The sequence below is a fragment of the Neofelis nebulosa genome, chromosome X (genome assembly GCF_028018385.1).
Source record: "Neofelis nebulosa isolate mNeoNeb1 chromosome X, mNeoNeb1.pri, whole genome shotgun sequence".
Taxonomy (NCBI): domain Eukaryota; kingdom Metazoa; phylum Chordata; class Mammalia; order Carnivora; family Felidae; genus Neofelis; species Neofelis nebulosa.
In genome coordinates, this window is record NC_080800.1 from 101,341,690 (window position 1) to 101,366,664 (window position 24,975).

Here is a 24,975-nt window from a genome sequence, read left to right on the forward strand (position 1 = left end):
TGAGATTCAAACCCAAGCGATGCGACTCCACACTCTCAAACATGGCACCAGACATTTACGTCGTGCGCCTGGTCTACGGAGGAACAGTCATGCGCCGTGATGAAGGGCAGCCAGCGTCACTGCAGAGAGAGGCAAAGTCTGAGTGGTGGGCTAAGTGCGGTCACTAATCACTCGTTTCTACGCATCAGCCTCACTGGGCCCAAGATCCAAATTTCCACTCAACAAAAGCAAATTTCTTTGTACAGTTGACCTTCATGACCCGTGACAAATACTTGGAACGGTGATTGTTGAATCCATGAATGCTAGAGCTCTGCTTGATCTCCTGTTTTGGATTAATCTGTTCCTCCTCCATTCATGTATTTCTCCTTTTGGATTTCATATGCTAATTTCTAGCAGTGCTAAGAGAATTCCGCGTGGCCTCTCTGCATACCCGTTGTTTATTCGTTCTGAGGTACAAAATGGTGCTCTGTGGGATGAAATAAATGAATCGTGGCAGGTTTGAGAAAAATGAACTTGCTATTACACATCCTGCCCATAATTTTTTTAATTTCTCCCAGATGATTGAGCTAAGATTCAATTCCTTTTATTGCCTTCAGTATTTTAGCCAAAATAAGACAGACTGCAAAAAAAAAAAATGCTAGTGATATTTTTTTTCTTCTTTTTGGTCTAAATGTTATACAGTCACTTAAATACCAGTTAGGAAGATAAACGTTTCAGCTCAATTTTTCTCACTTGTGAGCCATTGCTTTTTCCCCTTCTTAACCTCCTTCAGAATTCAGTCATCAACCAGGAGCCAGTCATTTCTGCCACTAACTAACTTTTCATTTCCTGAATTCATTAATATCTGCTGCTTGTACACTGCACACATTCAAAGTGCCCACTTCAAGCACTGCCATTTATTCTCCTAGAAATGCATCATTACCTAAGGGAATAAACCCTTTTAACCTGTATCAGCAATCAAAGAGCTCAAGTAAATGACGAAGTAAATGAATCCAAATTATAGTGCATTCAGATCAGAATTCACAAACCCTTTGCCCTTGCCTTATAAATTTATCTTTGGACGTAATAGCCCGTTTGCAAATAATGTAAGAGACAAATTGGTCTACCCCCTCCCCCTTTCGCTCAGGTTCAATTGGACCAAGATGAACACAAAGTACCTCTTTGCAAGTGCATGGAGATACACACCTACCACAGGGTTGTCTCCAATGCCAAAAAAAATTGGAATTGACCTAAAAGTCCTTCAATAGGAGATTGGGTAAAGTATGGTGTAGCCATAGCTGGAAATGCTCTGCAGCCATTACAAAAGAGATGTGTTTATTCTCATAAAAATATAAAGAGTTGCAAGGGAGTGAATGATAAAGACCAAATTCAGGGTAATGGTTACTTCTGGCCTGGAGGAAGGGTATGCAGTTAGAGAGGGGAGTATAGGCAGACTTCAACTAACTTCACAATGTTCTACTGAGTTTTGTGGCAAGTACAGAGGTGTCCTTACTTTATGTTTCATATCTTACAGTGCAGCTGAGTTATTTACTAGTTTATAAAATTCTTTGAGCCACTGACTAGGAAATTCCTACTGAGGTAAAATTAAGTCACTGACAGTGTGTTTCATTATGATGTTTAGAAATTGTTTTATGCGTCAGATGAGGATAACGTGCTCTGGAATGAGCATAAATGTCAACGGGTGAGATTTCAATCTTAGAAGACCTTGATTATTGGGGGAGAAAGTTATTGGTGTGGACAACAAAAGGCAAGCTCAGTGGCAAAAAAAAGAACAAAACAAAGTGGATTATAAAGCATATATCCTGATTGGTTTAGCTGGGAGTTGGAGTCAACGATCTCTAGAGTAACTTCAGCTCTAGAATTCCACAGGGCTATAAAACCAGTGTTAGTAACCATTTTTCACCAACCTTCTGATGCCTTTGACCAACAATCTAGATGTCACCCTGATCCGGCTAAGCTTCAGTTATTAAGCAAATACATCTTAAATGCCTACTATGTACATTGTGCTGGCTGCCAAGAGGGCTACCAAAATGAATCAGGTATGGACTCTGTCCTCAAGAACACCCAGTAATGTGAGTAGGACAGCCACATAGCCAACTCACCATAATGCACTACAGTAAGCTCTGTAGCCAAGGTAGGAGCAAAAGTGCTTTAGGAACATCCAAGAAAGCATTTCTGTGGGAGCAGGAGTCAGGAAAGATTTCACAGAAGACGGTATTTGCTCTGGACCTCACAGGATGAATAGGGATAATTTATGCCTAAGCAAAAGCGTAACCAAAGGCGTAAGACGTGAAGGTGTGTGGCACATTTCAGTGAACAGTGAGTAGTCCAGTGTGACTAGATCGTAGGAGAGTGTAGTCCAGATCATAAGGACTCTTGAATATCATACATAAGAGTCTGAATTTTGTTCTGTAGGTTTTAGGGAACTATGAGAAGATTTTAAAGAATGGTCAGATTCACATTTTGGAAGGATCGCTGGAAGATAAACTGAAGAGAGAGATGAAGCCTGGAGAGTAATTGGGAGGCAATGTAGTCCAGACCAAAAAATGGTGGGAGCCCGCTCCAGGGCAATGGTAATGAGAATGGAAAGAAGACAAAAGAACAGAGAGGAGATATCTATGTGCGAATAAACAAGGCAAAATAAGAGGCCGAGGAAGGAGTAAAAACCAAGCTTGGATATTCGGTGGCTTCCTCATAGAACTTAGGAGAGCCAGGCTTTATAAGGAAGATAGTAAGTTTGGTCTGGAAATGTTTACTCTGAAAGTGTCTACAGGACCATCAGGTGGAGATGTCCATCAGCAAGGCTTGTTTGCTGTCTCCCCAATACATACCTTGGCTTAAACCTCTTGTCTCTACTTCCATTGTTCCCAACCTAGTCCAAGTCACCACCATCTCTCCCCTGGACTATTAGAATAGCCTCCTAACCACTCTGGCCCACCTTAGAGCATATTCTCCATACAGCAGTTAGAGTAATGCTTTAAATTTTTAAATCGGATCTTATCACATGCCTCCTCAAAATCCTTAAATAATTTCAGAAATTTTCAGAAATTTCAGAAATAAATAACAGAATAAATCCAAGCTTTTCACCGTGTCTTACAGGGCCCTACAAGATCTGACCTCTGATTATCCTTCTGAACTCATTCCCTACCATTCTCCCTTTTGCTCATTTGGCTTCAGCCACGTTGGCTTTTTTTTTTTCCTGTTCTTCTTGCAAACCAACTAAGGAATCCAGATTTCCAATCCAAGTGAACAGTTTCAGTGACTCAGTAAGGTCCTCAGTGGGTGTCCGATCACCATAAACACAATGTTTAATTTGCATGGCGATAACTCTGAAAGTTCCAGCCCTCTGGAATTATTTAAGCAGGTCAACGCAGGCTTCAAGAATGTAGCCAGCCAAAGTCCAGAGAAGAGCAACTAAATAATCAAAAAAGTTGAGGCAGGGGCCAGGAAACCCCATAAAAGGACACTTGAAATCCTGGCATGTCAGTAGTCTCTACCATGCTACCTCACCTCTGGTCAGATAGCACTTTAGAATTTTTCTGTTGGGTTTTCATTCCCAAGGACATAACTCCCAACTCAACTGGAAGTCATGGGGTCATTAAGACCATGCTTCCTTTATATTTTCCAGAATGCCTATCATAGATCTATAAGCGTTTAGCATGTGTTCTAAGGACCACCTGAATTGAGATGACATTTAGTGGCATTAAACTCAAAATCCAAAATGGTAAAGATGAGGGAAACTTGGCTTGGTTGAAAGAACTAACAGTTTGGCCTCAACCTGAGTTGAAAGAGGGACTATTCACTCTATCATACCCTTCCCACACCCAGGAGAGTGCTTTAGATACAGCAGGTGCTCCACAAATATTTGTTAAAAGGATGGATGAAAGGCTAAATACATTAACGCAAACTCAGGCAGTGTTATGCTAGAAAATAATGCTCCAGTGACAAGAAGCAAACAGTTTATTTTTCATTCTGTCTTCGTCAGATATCTGGGGTACCATGTCTATTTCTAGACAATCTAATTGAAGAGAGGCATTGCTAACTAGAATCCTGTGGGGGATAGACCAAAATTGTGAGTGTTCCAGAAATAGTATTAGACACCAGTGGAGTTCAACCTGATGGAGAGATGAAGAGGGGGGTATAACAACAGCCTTGCAATATTTGGAGGGCCGTCATGCAGAAGAAGGAACAGAATTGCTTTACGTACTCTAGCAGATAGTGCTAACGGTTGGGAGTCCTAGCTCAGAAGAAGAAAGTGCTTTCTTACAATAATTAATGTCCCGTGCTGGAGTAGGCTAACTGAAATGGTTGTACACTCCCCTCCAATGGCATTTTTTTTTTTTTTCCGGGCAGGTAAAGGGTAATCACATAGCAGGATATTGTAGGGGAGATTTCTGAATTGAGAAGAAGATTGAACTGAGGAAGTGTTTTTCCAACTAGATTGCAACCCATTAGTGGAGCCATGAAATCAACTTGGTGGGTCCCGACTGGCGCTTCTTTCTTTTTTCCGGTGAATTAGAATACAATGGAAAGTATCAGAGAGCATCGCAGGTCACAAAGATGCAAAGATGAGTGCGGTGTTGAGTAGCCTATTTCGGAACCATGTTTACATATGTATGAATGTACCTACTGGGCCACAGCGTGACATGCTCTTCTTACCATGGGTTGCGATCGAAATTGTTTGAAACCCACTGCACCGAGACCTTTTCCAGTTTTCATATCTGGTGTCTAAGAATGCTTGTCTCTGTTGCAGAGGTCCAAAATCGCTGTCTATGAGAAAATGTGGTCTTACATGAAATCAGCAGAGCCATCTGTGTTTACCAAAACAACAGCAGACGGAGTGGCCCGGGTGCGGAAGTCCAAGGGAAAGTTCGCCTTCCTGCTGGAGTCAACCATGAATGAGTACATTGAGCAGAGAAAACCGTGTGATACCATGAAAGTTGGTGGAAATCTGGATTCCAAAGGCTATGGTGTGGCAACCCCTAAAGGCTCAGCATTAAGGTGGGTGGAATAATATAACAATATCCGTGTTGTTATAGTATTCCACCTACCCTGATGCATTTTGTTGTCATTTTCTTTCTTGTGGATTTTGAGGTAACTTTTAAAAGTTTAAAATCTACAATATTCCATGGAGTTAAATAAGACGGTAAATTATGGTTTCATCTATTTAATGCATCCATTTTTTTTTAATGTTCTCTCTCTGTGTTGTCCTCTCTGACTGTTTGTTGCTGTTTTAATTTTACAGTTCAACGGCTTTTTCAATTTAAATGGTAAAAGCCAAGTTATGGTGCCATATGTGACGAATGTTAATTGCATGGATGTGGTGTTCTTGTTACTTTTTTTCTCAAAGACAACTTCCCCATCCCGCACACTTCGGTTTTGAGCAAATGTTACCCTCCATGCCACCTTCCAATATTTAACCCTGTATTCGCTGTACAGACATTTTTCTAGCTCCACGTTCTGTGAAATTTAGCCAATTTGTCCTCTTGTGCTCCTTTTTATACGTTAACGATTTCCTACGCATTTGTGCATTTTCTTACAAGTTATGTTTTATCGTTTCAAGAAATGCTGTTAACCTGGCAGTATTAAAACTGAATGAGCAAGGCCTCTTGGACAAATTGAAAAACAAATGGTGGTACGACAAAGGAGAGTGCGGCAGCGGGGGCGGTGACTCCAAGGTCAGCCTCAATGTCACCACAACCGGGTACCCTTAGTGACGAGTAATCGGCAAGACTGTTATCTTATTACTGAGGAGAGAGCACAAGACGCACACAGAGAGTGGAATGACCAGGTTATTCCGCTGCCTGGCAGCTTTGGGAACCAGAAAGACTTCGGGGCACTGCCCGCATTTTTGATCTAACTTGGGTCCCTTCTTAAACTCCCAGACAGAGGCTCCCCCTCCACACCCCTCCCTTCCCCTCACACGCCAGACCGGTTGCCTTATGAAGGCCACGGTGTGGGTCTCCACGGCCTAGGCTCTCAAGAGCCCAAGGCTTTTCCTTGAGACTGTCCCCGCCTGCCTCACATGAGCGGTGTGAGAAGTCAAATCTATCTACTGAAAAGTCGGGTTACGGCCTTTTTTTTTCCCCCTAAGGCATGATGGTTGCTCACCGAGGTTGATTGGTTGATTAGAGTTGCCTTCTTCAGACGTGTGTATGAGTGATGAGATGTTGTTCTTCGTATGCGGTGGCCTATTTAAGCTGGCCCCACTTAACTTGAAAAGCCAAAGAACGAGCTCGGTTTCAAGTTAAATGGGGTCTTTCTTCAGTAGGCCACCCCATATGCAGACTCGGCAAAGATATTTTGTATCTGTAAACAAGCGCGTCGCCTAACCGTGATACTCCATGTGTGTGAATCCCTGATTTGGCTTCTCCTTAGCCGTGTTCTTGGTTCAGGTAGGTCTAATTGTTATCCAGGCTGCCATCATGAGAAAACCCATCTCACTTGGCATTCCTTTGGCTCCATAATGCTCTTCGGGACTAGAAAGAACGAATAACCCTCATCCAAGCAACGAGAAGTAGTTGCAAGCTCAGAAGCCATGACAGCAAGTAGTGGAAGGACACGTTGGGTAAGTACAGGAGAGGACCCGAGAACACAACCCTCCATGACCCAAAGGGCATGACAATTATATTGAAGCATGTAAGATCGACTCTTGTACAACCAAGATACCATGGGCATCTCTTAAGGTGAAGAACAGTGTTTCCCACACACAGGCCAACAGACAGGCGAGCCAAACCTTTTCTCCTTCGGAGACAATGGTTACACCTCTGCTCTCCTCTCTCTCTCTCCATTCCGCAGGATCCTGATGGAAAAGTTAGTTTGCCAGTCTGCAGGATAACATGGGTTTGGAAACACTGATACAGAGCACAGAGCACTTTTAAAGTGATAAATTCAAATACAACTTTCTTCAACACATAATCTTACCAGGCATTGGTGAGGTCTTTTACTGTAAAACCTTGATTAACCAGAACTCACCTAACCACTACCCCAGCTAACTGAATTGCCCCTCCTCAGTACTCCACACTGATGAGAAAGCAGCAATAGTACCAAAACAGAAGACTGCAACGAAGTGATCTTTTGTTGTTGTTAATCATTTGCCACGAGATGACCTGTGGTTAGGTCACGTTCAGCTTTGTCTCCCATATCTTCTATCTGGATTGACCCTCAAACATTAGAGGCTGCTTCCCGGAGGCGAGAAAGTGGATACAAGCATTTTGAGGAAAAAAAAAAAATGTCATTAGCCAAGAATGAAACAAAATGAGTACTCTTATCGAAAATTCCATTCATCCCTTATGGATTCCAATTAATCAAGGTTTTACCGTGTGTCAGAAAGCAGTAACTTCCTTTCCCACCAGTGTGAACTGATGACAATCACAGTTTAGCCAAGCTTTGGGCTCCTTTGAGGTTTACAATGGCTAACCTGACACCTAGAGTATTTAGCACCTTCTTCTTGGTCTTTTTCTCATGTTGTTAGCAGGCCACGGAGAACCTAATTAGATCATGCAGGATGAAACCCGAGCTGGATTGGATACACTGCTCTCGAGAATTCACTCAGCATGGTTACGAAGGAGCCATGGACTGCGTCAAGATCCACATGATGCCAAGTGCCCAGAAGTTTTCAAATAACCAGATGTGTGATGTTACACAAACCACAAAAATCTGCATGTATTTGGCCGAATGTTTACTTTCCACCCAGATGTTTTGGTATATCATGAAGACCCCTAGCACTTTAGACCAGCTATTTGCTAATTACAACGAGCAATCAAGCTTTTCTCTTTCCTCAGCTGATGCTGCTGCAAAGTTATCAAGTAACTTTATTGCCAGCCCACGATTTCCAGATTATCTGATTTTTGATATGCAAATAGAGAAAGATCTCAGTAGAGCCTAAATGTTTCCAACTTCTTTGGCGTTAGTGCTACCTGCCAGGCATCTCTCAAATCGCTTGTTTTGGTCATCCCTCCGGCCAGCCTTTTGAAATAAGTCAACCCTTTTCTCAGCTCTGGATAATAGTAAGATGAGTGCTGCCTATGCAACGATTGCTTATTCTGTTTCCGGATTACAAGGAGCTTGCCTTTATCTTCTTCCTCCTTGCTACCTACGGTTCTCTGGGAGTGAGCAAGAGTATCGGGAAAGGGGCCAAGAGAGGTTTGTTAAGCAAATGAAGACTTTAGACTGTCAGTTGAAGTTTTTCCTTAAGAGAACAAATTTTTTTCTCAAATGTCGCAAGCATGTGTTAGATACAATCATATTGGTCACAGGCCTATCCGCTGAAGTATTTCTCACAAGGACCTCCACTGTGGCAACGTAGTATAGTGAGTTTGAATTACAAAACAGACGTAAAGTAATAAAACCGTCCTTCTTCAAACCTGTTTTGTAATTTAGGACTTTCCCATTCAGACAGTCCTTCCCCTCCGTCAGTCCAGATCCATGCAGTTTAACTGGATTAGTAAAATGGCTTGGGAATTACACTTCCTGATTGTATCCCATCCCCAGTTAACATGACAACTGACTGTTGAATATACACCATCATTTCACAGAGAATGAGACCCAGAGATGGTGGTGACTTTGAGAAGGTCACACAGCTAATGCTGCCACAAATCTCTGCTGACTTTCAGGGTCACCTCTTGCGATGATACTGCAGACAGCAATTTATCACATGTACCCATCCAATGAGCAATGTGAATCTGATTGCATGTGATAGATTTCCCTAAGAATCAGGTTCATTCACAACTACCTGGCTTACGAGGCAAATGGCATATTTAAGCCATTTCAGCCCTCAGTACTGATTACTAAAAATGACAATAATCACAAAGCCTGACATTTATGAGTGCTTTTACTTTTGCAAAAACACTCCCACACCTATTATCTCTGAAACGGGGAGAGGTGGAAAAACCTGTAATACTTATCTCTCGGTCTCTCTCCTGCAACCTTAAAATAACGCTAATATGGGCAGTTATGTTAAATTGTTGACTTTAACCCCCTGGCATGAGCCGTCATGCGTTCTAAGCCTAGTCTCAAAAAGTTACTCCTCTTTGGAAGGAGCCAGCAATATTTTCGGGCTGTTTTAAATGTGCACGTGCCCAAACTAATGAAATAGATATATTTACTTCATTTTTTAATACAGGGGATTAAGACAAGGTCAGTCACTGAGGTGGCCCCTGAGCCAGACCTATAGGCTAGAACTGAAATACTGCTTGGTTTCACCAGTTTCCTGAACCTGGGCTAATAGGACCCCAACAAGTCATACCTCATCCTTCCTTGATGGACTACAAATGTACAGGCAAGGATCATGAAAGTTGGAGGTGTGGTCGGGGAATTTTGAACCTGCGAATCACCCTTTGTGTTAGCGCGTTATCGCGGCGTGTGCGCAAATGCGGTAATTAAGAGCCAGTAGGTTGTTTCGGTAATAAACCCCAAGCACCAGGGCTTTGTGACACAGCCAGCGAAAGCCTGTCGCTGTGAATCACAGCAGAATGGGGATTTAGCTGCTGGATGACCACATAAGCACAGCCTCCCTCCACAGCTGCCCGTCACCTCAGACTTTCAAATTCTTCTGATCTGCCCCCACCCACCCTGCTTCACTCCCTTACTCTTGGGGAAAGGGCACCAGCTTAGCTTTCCTGAGTGGACTTACCTTACTAGAGGGGGTCTGGTCTGTGAAAGAAGCTATCTGTGACTGGAGTGACAAGGCGTTATGGACCCTACCCTACCTCACCCTAAAGTGGCCCTGGCTTCAGTTCCATCTAGGGATTCAGACTTCCAGTGTCTGTATGTTGCAAGCTGGAAACCGGCAGGCTTTGTGCTTTGGGGGAACATTGGAGCAGAACGTTTAAATGGAACCATTCTGAACCCCTTGACCGGAAGGAGAGCTGTATGATAGGTGCCTTAGCTTGCAAGGCGTCTAGGGAAGTAAGCGATGACGATGCGATATGCAGTTAAACTTTGATCGATTAAAGAAGTGGTTGAATGATCATTCTGATTTCTAGGATATCGATAGAGAAATGCAGCGGGGTTATATTCAAAACTATACAGAGACGAGAATAAACTAACCAATGTGACCCGAGGGAAGGAAGCGCTTAGGGAACTTGCTTTCAGAAACTCAAAAAGTGGCTTGCAGTGAAAATGAGTTGTGTTTCTTTTCACGTGGGTGCTTTTATAGTACCTGGAAAGAGTTTGTTCTCTTAAGAAATTCAAAGTCATCCTTCCTTCTAATCGCTAGCAGACATTTTTTTAAACCTCAGGCATTTGCTTAGCAAGTCTCGTATCCAAAGATAGTAAAAAGTTGGTGGTACTTAGATGAATGAGGTGGTGCTATGTTTCCCATATGTATAAATGAGATCCTCCGTTTTGTGTGTATTTCTTCTTCCATGTATGTCTACAATCCTCCTCTCCTATGCCGCCGTCTCTTAACCGCTTCTCTTCCACACCCAGAATTCTTTGACATTCTTGGGCCTTGGGTAACGGATGTGAATCTACATCTGCCTTTTACCTGCAACAAGATGGACCTTTTATTGGCAGGAGCCATCCCTAAAGGTAGACATTTTGGATGCCCAGGGTTAAGACGGATCCCAATGACTCTTTATTGACACTGTTATGTGTGTAGGCAAGAATCATTACAGATCGATGGCACTTCCTGGGTCTTAGAAGAAGTTCCCGTGAATCACCGAGGCTGGTTTGGGATCAAGGAGTAGGGTGAGTATGTTATGCTCTTCGTTGGTTTGCATGTCTCTGTGCTGGTGCTGCCTCCTGGAAGTATGAAGAACCTGACAGTTTTCTTTCCTGGTAGTGACTAAATTTGCTCCTTGAACTTACTCAGGTCTTCTTCCCAAGAGCAAACCCTCACTTTCTCTCAAGTGGCTGCTTCAAGCAAGGGACCTTTTTGCCTTAAGAACTGAACCAGTCCAGTGACTGCCAAAACCATTGATTTTGCCAGATGGTGTTAAAGAATAAATTCTACCACCGGAAAAAAAAAAATGTAATCCAGAAAAAAAAATTAATTAATCCATTCTCATGATTTTTTTTTAAATTGACTGCGTGGCCTTAACATGATTTCTATGATTAAGACACGATTAGTTGCCTTTGGTGTTATCCTGATAACTTGAATGTGTTTCTTATTGACAAATAATGACCAAATGTTCAACACCAGAGCTACAGAAAGAGCAGCAGGAGTGAAAGGCCTGAAGGTAAGAATGCTATTGTACGATTGCCAAGAGGAAAGACACCGCTGCCGTGGCAGAGTGAAACGGTGTGTGTCTATACCCTTTCTGCCCCACTAAGACCAAATCGTTTGGTTTCCTTTCATTTGGAGAGAAGGTTATAGAACCACACTCTCCGAAAGGCAAGACAGCCATGGAAAAGAAACATGAAAGATTTGAAATGATTGAAATACATGCACTGTGGGAGGGAAGTTGGTGGAATGGGGGTGGGGGGTAAAATTTATGGAGAACAATTGAATTCCATTCTCTTTTGACTTTCTAGAGAGCGGTATAGCATTTGGCCCTTGGCACATGAGGCAAATCCCCATTGGTCACAGGTGGCAAAAGTGTGTTCCAAGTGCTAAATTCACCTGAAAGCTTCATTTCATCTGGCCTTGAAGCAAATATTTCTCAAAATATAAAACTAAGGCAATAGCATACTTTACATTTAAAAGAAAGAGAGGGAGAGAATGAGAGGGAAGAGACGGACTCTGCTGGTGTGTCCTGTCTAGTAACATCACTGCTGGAAAGTGCAGATAAGTGGATGCTGGAATGCGTGCTAGGAGAGGGTGGTATGTGCCCTGGCATGGCAGCAAGTAGTCAGGTTTCAGATCTGATATCCAGACCCCATTTGTTGTGATCTAATGGAGTGTAAGCTAAGACTGATTATCTTTCTATGGCTCACGGTCAAGAGAGGCCTATGGGGGGCCGGGGGGCCGGGGGGCCGGGGAAGAAAGAAGATGTTGGCACCCATCATATTCAACTCTCAGTGAACGTTTTGCCTAGAGTCGGGGGCATGAACTCGACATCTTCAGAAACACATGTCATGTGGGTTTCCGATCTAATGTGAGATCAGTTTCTGTCTTCTCAGTCTATGCTTTTCTTTCTCGGTGCCACTGGGATGGACCAAAGGAAACACATTTATACATAATAAAACCCAACCAAATTCGATAGTTTGAGTTTTTAATGGATCTCAAAACAGAGTTTTCCAGTGCATCATGTCCGTTATGACTTGGGGAAATACCTGTGGCCACGTTTTAACCAAAACTGTTGTCTCCAGATGCTTAGCAACTTCCCTGAGCCCCTTCTCTCCATCAGGGATGAATTGAGTGAGTCTTCCCAGACAAATTGGGGTGTGTGAGATAGTCCACGAGCAACCATGGTTTTGGATTCCTGTTCCACATGGAGAGGTTGGACAAAGGCCGGGTTTGGCAGAAATCATCAGTGAAATTCGCAACTTGTAGAATCAAGGGGTCTATCCCGTTGAATTTGAGAGATTATCATCTGGAAATGCACTGGCTTCACTCACATATCCACAAGTGATTTCTGTAGCCCAGATGCTCATCAATAGGTTTCAGTCACTAGCATTGTTAGGCCCTTAGTAAAATGACTCACAGCTTTCAACTCCCGATGTTATATGCATGCATTATTGAATTTGCTCTTTGCACTTCTATTAAATTATGATCTCATTAGCAAGGAGTTAAATCAGTTTGAGCTACATTTGTGAACTACACAGATATAAATTCTCACTCAGAGGGAGCTTCTAGCAACTAAGCTCTGCATGACTGCCAATCATCAGGGCTGCCCCTGGGGACTGAGGGTTGCTTGGGTGGCCAGAGCCCAGTAATGCCAGCAGTCATAGGTACGTGCTCCCAGGTTGTGGAGAAAGCTCACGCTGACCCAAGGGTAGAAGAATCGAAATAAACCCTCATTCTCCTAGAATCCTACATCCAGAAAGCCCTGTGAAAAGAATCAGATAGAGACTTTTTTTTTTAAGACTCCAGATTCTGGTATAGTCTAGGGCATATTTTGAGCTGCAGTGACCTCCAACAGCTACTGTACGGAGAGGTCACATATCCCAAGATAACCAACAGAAAACAATATGAAGGACCTCAGAGCAAATCCTTCCATCTAGCAAGGAATCCTCTCCTGCTTGGTCATCAGGTGGCTTCAACTTAATAAATCAAGACCTACCTGGGCAGAGCTGTCTACAGCTGCCTGTGTGCACATGCCTGTGATTTCCCGAGTGATGCTAGCAGTTTTCCAGAAAAAGCTAGGGAAGGAAGCGAGCGATTGGGAAAGGTGAGTTGTCACCATGAAAACCTGAAAGATCTCCAGCAGAAAAGCCAGTGAAAGAGACGATGGATATCCTCCCTCCACCAGGCTGCAGACAGTTCTAAAAAGTCACCCCCCAAAAATCACTAGGTACCAAGAAGCAAGTGTCAGTAACTTGGAGTGAGGTTTAGATGAGGCATAAGGCGAGGGGAGGGCTTCCAGCTTAGGTTGTGATAAGCTTCCATTTTCATCATCCGGACACTGTGTTTGTTAGAGCAGGTTCTTAATTATGCAAATACACCACCCTTACTCATCTATTTCTTTTACTTCTCTGTGAGCCCCTTTTCTTTCTCTGTAACCTACATATTTACCCATATATCTATCCCTCTCCCTCCTAAGGGCGCCATTGAAGATCTTCTGGCGTCATTAATTAAGCAGACATTTGCTCTTTAGGTGTCCCCGCTCAGAGACAAGAAGTGAAGCCACTGAGAGCAGGATATATCCCACAGTTTCTAGGGTAAACAAATTGTACTGCACCCCAGGTTCCTATATTTTTCAGGCTCAGTGACATATATCTACAGTACAGATTTTTATACCAACCCTTCCAGGATCGTCATTTGGAGGAATCAGCTTGGTCATTAACTCACTAGGCCATTTTTTCTTCTTTCCCCCTCTGGCGAGACTCCACACCCTCCCATCACTCTGCACATTTCTCTCTTTGTTCATGACTCCAGACTGCCTATTTTGAGCATTTCCTGAACTTGAAATTGAAAAATAAATAAATTGGACACTTCTTTGGAAATAGAGCAAAAATTTTAGTTACTTTTTTTTTAAATAAATAGTTCCTACCTTCACAGAAAAGAAAATGGTCTTCTTGTCCCAAAATAGTCTCCAGATGCAATGCTGGCCATCACTGAGAGAACATTGAACTGGTTGGCACAGCCCAGGAATGAGCTGGGAACCTGGACAACCGCCACCTGGGGCTGGATGCTTTGGATTAGTGAGCACAGTCCTTTGTAGCTGAGGTACTGCCCAGTGTGGATGGCAGAGATAAGCAAAAATTTGTATCAGCCAGTTAGGGTTGTTGTTGTTGTTGTTTCAAAAGTAGAACTCCTTTTCACGGCGCTACGAATTATAGGACTACCTCTATTAAAAGAGAGCGAAAGAGAGATGCCACTCCATGCCTGTCCCCCATACTCAGGATCCACTGTCCCACCACAGCTCAGAACTGCCCTCACATCCTTTTAAATGACTCTCTAACTCACATTTGCTCTTACCCTCTCCATCCGATCCACAATCCATATACATTTCTATGACTTGGGCACGGCACACACCGTTCTCTCCTTGCGGGAGCTTTACGCTCTCTGAACATTGTTTAAACAAAATGGAACAAAGGGTTGGAGTTTGTAAGTAGTTACTCTGGTTCATTTCCCATCTCCCAAGAAGCTTTGTATTTTAACGAGGAATGATGTCCACACGTAGAGGGGTGTGATTCTCATGGTGGAATTTCAGGTACCGGTGAGGAAAATAGTTTGGGACAGTGGGATATTCCCAGACCCCCTGAAATTACATCACCAATCTCTCCTGTTCGCTCCCTGAGCCTCCTGACCCTTGCCTTTGTCTTGGGAGGGCTGTACTCAGCAGAAGGTTCGTAGCCAGCCCTTCAGAGGGGAGAATGCCTGACTAATTTCCATGATAGGAATCTGACCTACTTTTTAAATTCTTTCTGTTCTCTATTGAGGTGAGTACAATAAATATTTCTGACTTATAATTCTCTTAGGTACTAGTTAAGGGCCTGCAGTAATTGCTGTGAAACATTCCCCTGGAGACATATAGCCGCAGCACGCTGAACGGCCCGCTGCAAGATACGCCCTTGCTAGGTTGAGAGCTACTTGGAGTACGGTGGTCCCCAAAGACAAACTTCATTATGAACATCCAAGCGCAAAGAACAAATCTAAGGAGCACTGCTACCCTTTTGTGTGTTCCATTGGAGAATGCACAGTGCAGAGTTGAATATATAGTAATTTGCCCTCTGGCCAGCCCCATAATTTGCTGTGCAAGTTTAAGCAGATTGCTTAACCTATCTGTGCTTCAATTTCTTCACTTACAAAGTAGAGACCATAAATCTACCTTCTTAGAGTAATCGTTAAGCTTGCACAACAATAATTATGATAATTTTGTAAAACACCAGGCTGAAAACAAAGCACTAAAAGAGAGTTATCTACTCAAAACAAGTATTTGTTGAGAGAATGATTCTAAGCAGGGATGCAAATACCTAAGCCATGGTCCCTGCACTTGGAAAGCACACGGTCTAGTGGGAGTTACAAGACATGGGTATAAATTATAAGGCCAGGAAGAAGATGAAGGAGGGAAGAAAATATTGAGGTCGGGAGAAATGGTTTCATGGGGAAAGTGATGTTTAAAATGACCAAATGCCCACCTAATTCCTCTTTCTTTAAAATACCGAATTGTGTGTGTGTGTGTGTGTGTGTGTGTGTGTGTGTGTGTGTGTTGGGGGAGGGTGTCAACACATTCATTTGATTTGGATTGATCTGGGCAGTACGTCCAGTAAGGTACAGTAAGAGAGAAAACGGCAGTTTTGCTCTGCCATCTCGGAAATTTATTCCCCCCTGCAGCAACCAACAGTTCTAGGAGATTTGGGCCTTTAAAGTATTTTCTTTTCTTGGCAGCTATCCTCACCTTGTTCAGTGGTATTATCTGTGATTTCTGATGACCGTTTTCATGCTCCTTGGCTGCACTGCTGCTTGGAATGTTTGTTTTTCTCCTTCATTTTCATTTAGAAGTTCCCACACGCCCATTGGTTTGCTGCGGATTTCATAAGCCCTGCGATTTTCTTTTTCCCCAAAGACTAAACTTCTAAAAGTATATCATTTGTCAGATTTCTCTAAAGTCCCTGGGTATTGGATGAGGTCTGGCTGCTCTGGGACAAGCTCGGCACAGTTGACACTCGGGGCTTAGTTGTGGCCGCTGTCCTGTGCCAAGTAGGGCGTTGAGCAGCATCCCTGGCCTCTGCCCACTAGATGCCCGCAGTGTCCCCTCACCCAGCTGTGACAATGAAAAATGACTCTAGACTTTGCCAAATATCCCCCTGGAGGACAAAATGACCCCTGATTGAGAACCATTGCACTAACTTCACCTCCACTGTGACCGCGGAGGCCATAGCGACGGAGAGCAGTTAGCTGCCATTCTGTGGAAGCCACCGGATGGCCCACACCAGGGACAGGCCATTTGTCAGAAGTAGGACCCCAAATTGCTGGCCTACTGAGCCTGGGTTTTGGTAAGAGCGGACGGTGGCAACCCAGAACGGGCCCCGGCACGGGAAAAGCCTCCCATCCTCCAAAACCAGTGCTCCTCAAACTTTCTTTTGTTCCAGGACCCCTTTACACACTTAAAAAGTATAGGGAACTCCAAAAAGATTTTGTTGATGTGTGTCCTACTAATATTTACCGTATGTGAAATTAAAATGGAATTTAAAAAGAATGTACTCATTAATTTATTTTAAAAATAAAAAACCCAATATATGTTAACATAAATAACATGCTTTTTATGAAAACTAACTATACTTTTCCAAAACAAAATTAGTAAGGAGTCCCATGATTTCCAAATCTCTTTAATATCTGGCCTCCTATAAGCGAATCGGATTCTCTTCAATTCAATTCAAGCAATTCATTCAATTGCTTTCTCATTGCAATATCACATGTCATGAAGCCTCCAGGAAACGCCACTGTACCTCATGAGACAATAAGAGTGAGAAGGATGAGGGATGTCTTAGTGTTATTATAAAAACAGTTTTGACCAGGCAGACCCTCTGATGAAAAGGTTTCAGGGATTTCTCCAGGGGTTCTTGGACCACACGTTGAGAACGATTACTCTGAGCTAACATGTAACAAACGCTATTTTCAACCTCGTTCCCTTGATGGTTGACAAGCTTCTTTAAAACCCAGGATCTCTAGAGAGAGATCGCTATTTGGACCATAGTGTGAGTGCCTTAGACCAGTCTGCTCTGTTCCTGGAGATCTAGTGAGAGCCACTGTACTGAAGAAATGGGGTGAAGTCATTTGAAGCACATAGTACCTTGAGGGAGGACAGGGACTGGTAAGGACTTAGAGAGCAGGATGAGGACACTGCGCCCTTTGCAGGAAGACAAGGAGAAGCACAGAAAGGGGAAAGAACATGCTTTGTGATTTTTCCTGTGGTCCTGATGGAATCGGGCACCCAGGTGCTATTGGGAAGCATCCCCCTGCCATCTGAGCCTGTGTGCCAGTGAGCACTGGGGGAGAGGTGATGATAACACAAAACCTATAAGGGGAAAGGAGAAACCAAAGGGGGCCAGACAGCGGGAAGCAGGGGAGAAGGCGGTTCCAACACTGATCTTAGGGCCACAAATGGCCTGTCCGTCCTTTAAGTCTTAGACTTGGGGCGCCTGGGTGGCTCAGTCGGTTGAGCGTCCGACTTCGGCTCAGGTCATGATCTCACAGCTCGTGAGTTCGAGCCCCGCGTTGGGCTCTGTGCTGACAGCCCAGACCCTGGAGCCTGCTTCTGCTTCTGTGTCTCCCTCTCTCTCTGCCCCTAACCCACTCACATTCTGTCTCTGTCTCTCTCAAAAATAAATAAACATTAAAAAAAAATTTTTTTTAAAGTCTTAGACTTGGGGCACCTGGCTGGCTTAGTTGGTAGACTGTGCAACTCTTGATCTCAGGGATGTAAGTTCAAGCCCCACATTGGGTGTAGAGATTCCTTAAAAACTAAACATTTTTAAAAATAAACAAATAATAAATAATAAATAAATAAATAAATAAATAAATAGGATTAAAAGTCTAAGAGTTAACTTTCACTGCCAAGAATATTTTAAAGGGGCTCAAAGTTTTATTTGAGTATCTTTTGTTGCTTTGCATCCCAAGCAAATCTGGTTGGCATTTGAGAAGGCTAAGGTTCTGGGCAATGATTGAAGGAACTTGTTTAAAGTATAAAAAGGACCTCAATTTGCCGGTGAGATACAAAATGCAGATGTCCTGGCTGCCAGGCCCAGCACCAACCGAGAAAGGGTCATCTCTCTGACACTCAAGGTGTACGGTTTTTCAAATCTCAAGTACTCTGCAATTGCACATTGTTTTAAATGATGATACATTTCTCAGAATGTCTCAGGATGAGATGGTCTCTCTGCTCTCAACAGCCAAGGGGGAAAGAAAGGAAACAGGCTTGGGGTCTGTCAGAGTCTGATAGAGGCCAGATCTCTGGGACTATAGAAAATCTTACCAGTGAGTGGATATGTTGGTGGGTCCAACTTATCCCAGATAAGCTAAGAAACTCTATGGCATGTCCATAGTAACAGAAACGTGTCTGCTTTCCTTCTTGTAAGTTGGTGGCATTCAGAATAACACGCTCTGGTATTGGCAGTATTGCTCATGTGAATCTGAACACACGGTAGTTTATTGCCTCGTAACACAATTATGCCACCCTCTCTATATAATGCATTTTTTATCTGAAGTTGTGAGAGATGCTTGATTTAAAATTCATTAGCTCCAGAAAGATGACAAGGTAAAGGTCATTGTTCCTATTTTACAGCTGAAGAAATTGCGAAGGGAAGAAATCTTAACCTGGGGACCAGTAGGGTTTCCTGTGTTTGCTCAGTGGCTCTGACTGCAGGCCTTGCACTTTAAGAGGTGGAGGGCTAGGGAGCCATGGCTGGCCTCCTGGGGATGCAGCAGCCTCTCAGTTGAAGCAGTCTTCTCTTACTAGAACAGCTTACCTAAAGTGTTCCTCTACGATACTACCCACAGTTGGCCATTTTAGACCGGGCCATATTAATAATCCGCTTTTAAACAACCTGCTTCACCCTCCGGTCATCTGAGCTGACGGCAGACCTTCGGCCATATCAGAGAGACAGCCAGTCAGTAGCAAAAAGAAGCCACGGGCCAGTTCTGTTGTTGTTGAAAGCGCCCCCATCCAAAACTCAGGGCTCCACGTTATGCTATCACTCCTAAGACCGGTCCGTGCATGAGGGTGGAGTGACGACACGTGTATAGTACGGTTCTTTCTGAGATCACGTGCATCTGGGCGACAGCTGTGTGTACTAAACGACAACTGGTCAGAAGGCATGTTACTCACGTAGAATCCATATCCTATTCCATTCAGAGTCATCCCTTTGTCTGGTTCCGCATACGGAAACGCTTCCCCTTCCAGCCCCATCCCCTTCCCCACTCCTCCATAGAACTCGCTTTCTGTCTGGAAGTACAACAAGACACCCGGTTAGATCAAACCTAACCCATCTCCGTCACAAAGCTACCGCAAGCTGCCGCCGACGATTGTCACCTGAGGGGAGACCCCCCCCTCACCACACACAGCCTATCCGAGGAGTGCCTTTGTTTTTTCCTATCCTCATTATTTAACAGTGTGTGCCGATTACTCAAAGCGATATGGGCAGGCCCTGGTAAACATAGCGTTGCTGTAGTGTTAACTTTTTATAAGGTAATGCTCAGGTTGCCTGCAGTGTCTAAAATTACTCTGTGGCCAGGGCCCCCTGCTTTATCGCTTTCTATAGTTTTAAAGTAGTTTGAAGCTTGAATAACATAAAATAACATAATATAATGTTATTTATGTTATTTCCCACGTGAAGAACGCCTGTAAACCTTGCAGTATTGAAACTCAGTGAACAAGGCATCTTAGACAAGCTGAAAAACAAATGGTGGTACGATAAGGGGGAGTGTGGAGCCAAGGACTCCGGGAGTAAGGTCAGTCGCTGAAGGTCTTTTTGTACTGATTAGCAATCACGTTTTGAACCACTGTTTATTTTCCACCCCCAAACGGCTTTCCTTCCCAACACACACTCCCTGACACAGTGGGACCCCTTTATAACACCGGCGCTAAAGGGACCAGGCCCACAGCAGCCTCTAGGCCTGCCAGGTGACATCAACCCTTGACCCGGAAGGAGCAATTGTTGACATGGCCACGCAATCCGGCCCAACGCACTTCCAAAGCTGTAAAATACCGAGCTGTGTTATAAAGGGGTTTTACTGTATTTCACATTTCGAAAGCGCAAAGAGAAAAATCTAACAACCACAACAACCCCTCCCCCCCTCAAAAAAAAAAGATCCATTTGTGACAGTACTTTTTCTTTACCTGTTACTGTGTCAGAGACTTTATAGTTGTAAATTCCTTTGGTTGTTAATATATTATGTCAATCCCATCTGAAAACAGTCAAAGAAATAAATAACCAAGACTGGTCTCTGTAAGCAGAATGCTTAGTCTCCTCCCAGCTGCTATTGTATTGAGTTCAGCCTCTATTTGGATCTCAAATATAAATAAGTCTGTCACACTCCTCTCTTCCAAAGGTGTCATTTGAATCTCTGTACGTAATACTTTTGAAATTGAGTCGCATGCTCCTTAAGGGTATACATTGTCAGGATAACATCACATTGAGAAGCATGAAACACTCTTCCCCGCCTCCTTCCTGCCCCCCTTTGCTCCCCTAAGAAAGTTCTTTTTAGTTTCAGTTTTTTGCCTCGCCTTTTTTTGAACTAATATTGTGGTATCAGTTAATTCATTTCATGAAGTGCCACTCATTTTCCCTGTGCCGTGAACCATTTTGCTACTGGTTTTCCACAGCCCACAACGGGAAATTCTGTGAAGCTTAAATGCAAAGAACGCAAAACTCTTCCTTGTTGCTACAGCACAGCATGGGTTCTGTCAAAGGCCATGTCTCCCCCGTCAAATACCGCATGCATAGAACAATCTCCTGGCAGAGGGAGGGTTACCAGGACTGGTCCATCTCCAGATGGACTGTGGAACCTCCTGGCAGATAGCCTCACCAGCCTCCTTCAGGAGATGATCCACTGTCTCATCAGTGACAGAAACTCTTACCACTTCTCCAGTTACCTGTCTTTTATCCTGGAAGAGTGACTATCTGCAAGTTTATTGTGGACATAAGGCACGCATACCCCGGCCCTCCCCAGCCGTGCACTTCGATTCCTATTGGCCTTTTTATGGAGGTAAACAAGTATGGGACTGGCTCTCATAAAAATAGCAGCAGGACATGGCCACGTCATCTCTCCATTTAATTCTTTAAATGGTACCAGGACTAGGTGAGCCACAGGAGTATTGAGCGCCAGCTTACAGCCATCAATCTGCTCACCGTGTTGTCATTTGAGTAAGATACTCAATTCACCCACTTAACAATGTGGGCATTCCATTCGATTGCATTCAGCAGCAAAATGGTTACATTCCCTCTAAAAAGACTACAAAATGCTATTTTATTTATTTATTTTTTTCAAAGAAAGGCTCCTGGCCCTTGGTGTGTCCTACCTCAAGGTAGGGCTCAAGACACCAACTTTTTTCTTTCCATTGTTCAGCAGTTCAGTTTTTGCTCTTTCATACGGGCAGATAGCTTAGTCAGATTTGCACAGTTTGACCTGAAAGTCACTGACCGGCTTCCTCAATTTCCCCCCCCCACCCCATTTTAAATAGAAAACAGACAAGTGTAGTATTTTTTTAATTACTCACTACATTCCCTGGAGTAAAGCTAAAAACGAGCTGGATTTATTTATTTATTTACTTACTTACTTACTTACTTACTTATTTTCATCATCAGCCTCCTGGAGAAGCTTTCTGATTGGTGTGTGGAGCCAATTCAGGACCCAGTGGGTCCTCCTGACAGTTTCCCTAAACTCTCAGGAAGATGGAAGGGAGCCAGTTCTTTATGCTGTGCCCTCGTTCCAGCAGCACAAAGACTTGCCGCCCTGAGGATGAGAACTTAGCAACCAGTCCCCGAAGGGAGCAATTTCTCAGCCACCAGGGGAAAGGGGAGAGCTAATAATCCCTTTTAAACAAACCCTTGTGAAGTCACTCCCCAGATAAGAGTATCAGGCACCTCTAATATTGTCACCTGGTAGCTTAAAGACAAGCCGTTGACAAGTTTGTCACAGGGAGAACAAGGGAGAAAGGGGTGTTGCGGGCCAGAGAGGGGAAAGAGTGCTTCAAGTCCCCAAATGAGAAGAGTGTTAACATTTATAGAGATGATGCCACGGCTCAACTCTGGCAAATGGCACCTTGAGGCTGGCAGAGGAACACATTGTGCTTGTGTTTACACTTTTGCTCCCATGGCCAAGTGCTGTTTTATTTAGTTCCATTCGGAGGTACCGAAGGAATTAAGGAGTCCAAATAAAAGAACATCTAGGTGAGGATCACAACTGTCAACAGAAGCACAATCTACCATGTTGCGGGCCGCTGTGAAACAGCAGCCGGTTGCCAGAGTCGAGCCATAACACTTACATCAATGTTTAGTTGTTTTACAACTGAGAACTATACTATATTGTTGTCATGTGTTATAATGTCCCATTGCTTTTGTTGCCCCCAAGAACTAATCACGTTGTTCATTTCTCTTAGGACAAGACCAGCGCTCTGAGCCTGAGCAATGTGGCAGGCGTTTTCTATATACTTGTCGGAGGTCTGGGGCTGGCCATGATGGTGGCTTTGATAGAATTCTGTTACAAATCACGGGCAGAGTCCAAACGCATGAAACTCACAAAGAACACCCAAAACTTTAAGCCTGCTCCTGCCACCAACACTCAAAATTACGCTACATACAGAGAAGGCTACAACGTGTATGGAACAGAGAGTGTTAAGATCTAGGGGTACGGTCAAGGTCTAGTAAACTAATCAGCCTTACGTGACTGTATGTGAATCTCTTTTTTCTTTCTTTGTGTTTTTGACTTCGGTGTATCATTTCAAGTATTGTCCAGTCTTTGCAACCATTTGTTTCTTTGAAAACAATGGTTGTGCTTTCTCGTCGGGCAGTAGCGCTTTTCTAATAGCACCGTCGTAATCATACTGTGGCCTGCAACCCAAAAGGAAGAGACATTCTCTAGAGCTGCGCTGTTCCGTGGGAATATTTGTGAGCTGCACATGTGAACCACAGGTGTAATCTGAAGCGCTCTAGTAGCTACACTTCTTTAAAGCAATGCAAGTGAAATTAACTTAATGAGACATTGTATTTAACCCAATATACCCAAGATATCGTTCCAACATGTTATCGATATATAAAACGAATGAAATATTTTACATTATTTTCTTCACCCTAAGTCTTGGAAACCTGGGGTGTGTTTTAGCCTCATGGCACATCTCAACGTGTCCTAGCCACCTCTTGAGGGTTCGGTAGTCACATGTGGCTGCCGTTTTGGACAGCGCAGTTCTACAGAGAGCAGCCGTTCTGGAACTGATGGTAAAATGAGGAATGGAGGCAGGGCGTTGCCCCCTTCAGGAAGGCAGTGCTTCCACGGGGCACGGCGGTTCCCTTTAAGTGTAAGCCTGAGACCATTTCTCGAATCTTTGAGTTCCTTTGTTGTCCGTTTCTTGGAAGCGATATTCAGGTAAGTGTCTCCCAAAGAACGGTTGAGGCTCCCTGCTGCTGGCTGCTCCAAATCCATACTTAGATAAACCTGACTGGTGCCACCTTGACTGGGAGCTCCAGCCAACTCCCCAGCCTTCCTCTAACCAATAACTCAGACACGTGCAAAGACAAGCTTGAAGTAGAATGATCACCTATCTGTCCACTCTGGAAGTGTTAAAAAGAATACAGTCTTGCTGTTATCTTCAAGTGCATCTGTCATCGCCAACATGCCTGTCTGAAAGGAAAGAGAACAGTTAGCAACTTCGTAGCCCTTACTTATTTCCGGTGGGAGATTTGTTAGCTCACAAATCAACGACACCATGAATTTCCTGAATGCGCTTGAATTTCTACAAATGCAGTATTTGTGTTTTTGGTCCCGTTGTATTTCACACCGTGGAGCTAAATTCAGCCAATTTTTAAATAATATTTCATCCAAACAAATCCTGTGTCTTCACCACGGAAAGTATTATCTTGTTTGAGGAAGTTGCTGGTTGTCCTTTCCTGCTATAGACTGCAAGCCTGTGCCACAACATACCCAGTACACCGAGCTAACCCCCTGAGTGTTCCCAGCACATCGCTGGTGGTACAGTACACAGGTTCATCTGTAATTAGTGTTGTTTGCGTGCAAGTGTTTAATGTTCAGGGTGCTTAAAATATTTTACTCTTGAGTAGCTTCTATTGGTCCATTACAATTTGGGGCACATGATCTGCTTTTCCGTAGGGTAGTGCTGGGTGATTTCAGCTTACCTTAATTATCCCAAATTCTGAGATACTGACATCCAAAAAAAAAAAAAAAAGAATACATCTGAAATCCTCATAACAGGTTTTCAAGTTTTTTTCACATCCATTGCCTCGTTGGAGGTAAGGGGTCGCAAAGTGTTTTCCCTTTCGTGGCAGTTCTGGAACTAGAGCCCAGACGCTCTTCCTCCTACAGTAGTCTCTTCGCAAATCCATTCTGCCTCTAACCACTGGCGGCCTGGTGGTTTCCAGGAACCTTGAAATTCCAATGGGATCCCATCAAACCGAAGGCAGATCCAAAGTCTGTGCCCCAGTTTTTTTACAAAAAAGGCACACACCTCACTTCTCATGCATTCGACACGAGGTCGTATAGTCAATCTCTCCTACTTTCCCCACAAAGACTCTTTCTGAGACAGGATCAGGACTCAGGGTCACACAGCCTCCAGACCCTCTCTATTAGCAGCCATTCCATCTGAGAATCCATGTTCTGCTGGACCACAATAGCCTCAATCTCTCATTCAAGCCCCAGAAGAGTGCCTCCTAAATGTCAGTGTGCCTTGTGAATCACCTGGAGAACTTATA

General features: G+C 43.7%; 1 protein-coding gene and 2 long non-coding RNA genes across 10 annotated transcripts in view; 1 reads left to right on the top strand and 2 right to left on the bottom strand.

The window, feature by feature from the left end:
• The window catches only part of LOC131502940 (uncharacterized), a 160,530-nt gene extending 138,427 nt beyond the window's left edge, over nt 1–22,103 (bottom strand). For both annotated transcript variants that reach the window (XR_009257264.1, XR_009257265.1), the window contains exon 1: nt 21,839–22,103. This is a non-coding gene — a long non-coding RNA (uncharacterized LOC131502940). The remainder of the gene's footprint in view (nt 1–21,838) is intronic.
• The window catches only part of GRIA3 (glutamate ionotropic receptor AMPA type subunit 3), a 268,497-nt gene that overhangs the window by 238,179 nt on the left and 5,343 nt on the right, over nt 1–24,975 (top strand). For 4 of the 7 annotated variants that reach the window (XM_058714193.1, XM_058714191.1, XM_058714192.1 and 1 more), the window contains 3 exons: nt 4,754–5,001; nt 19,888–20,002; nt 22,653–22,900. In XM_058714193.1, coding sequence (XP_058570176.1) covers nt 4,754–5,001; nt 19,888–20,002; nt 22,653–22,898 — 609 coding nt within the window. In that variant the 3' untranslated portion in view covers nt 22,899–22,900. Of the gene's footprint in view, nt 1–4,753; nt 5,002–5,563; nt 5,679–19,887; nt 20,004–22,652; nt 22,901–24,975 lie in introns of those variants that run through there. The other 3 variants (XR_009257263.1, XM_058714190.1, XM_058714194.1) reach the window with 3 other exon arrangements.
• Nucleotides 12,147–20,686, bottom strand: LOC131502941 (uncharacterized). The gene is made up of 2 exons (XR_009257267.1): nt 20,391–20,686; nt 12,147–12,935 (listed from the first exon to the last, which is right to left on the bottom strand). It is a non-coding gene; the product is annotated as an uncharacterized LOC131502941 (long non-coding RNA).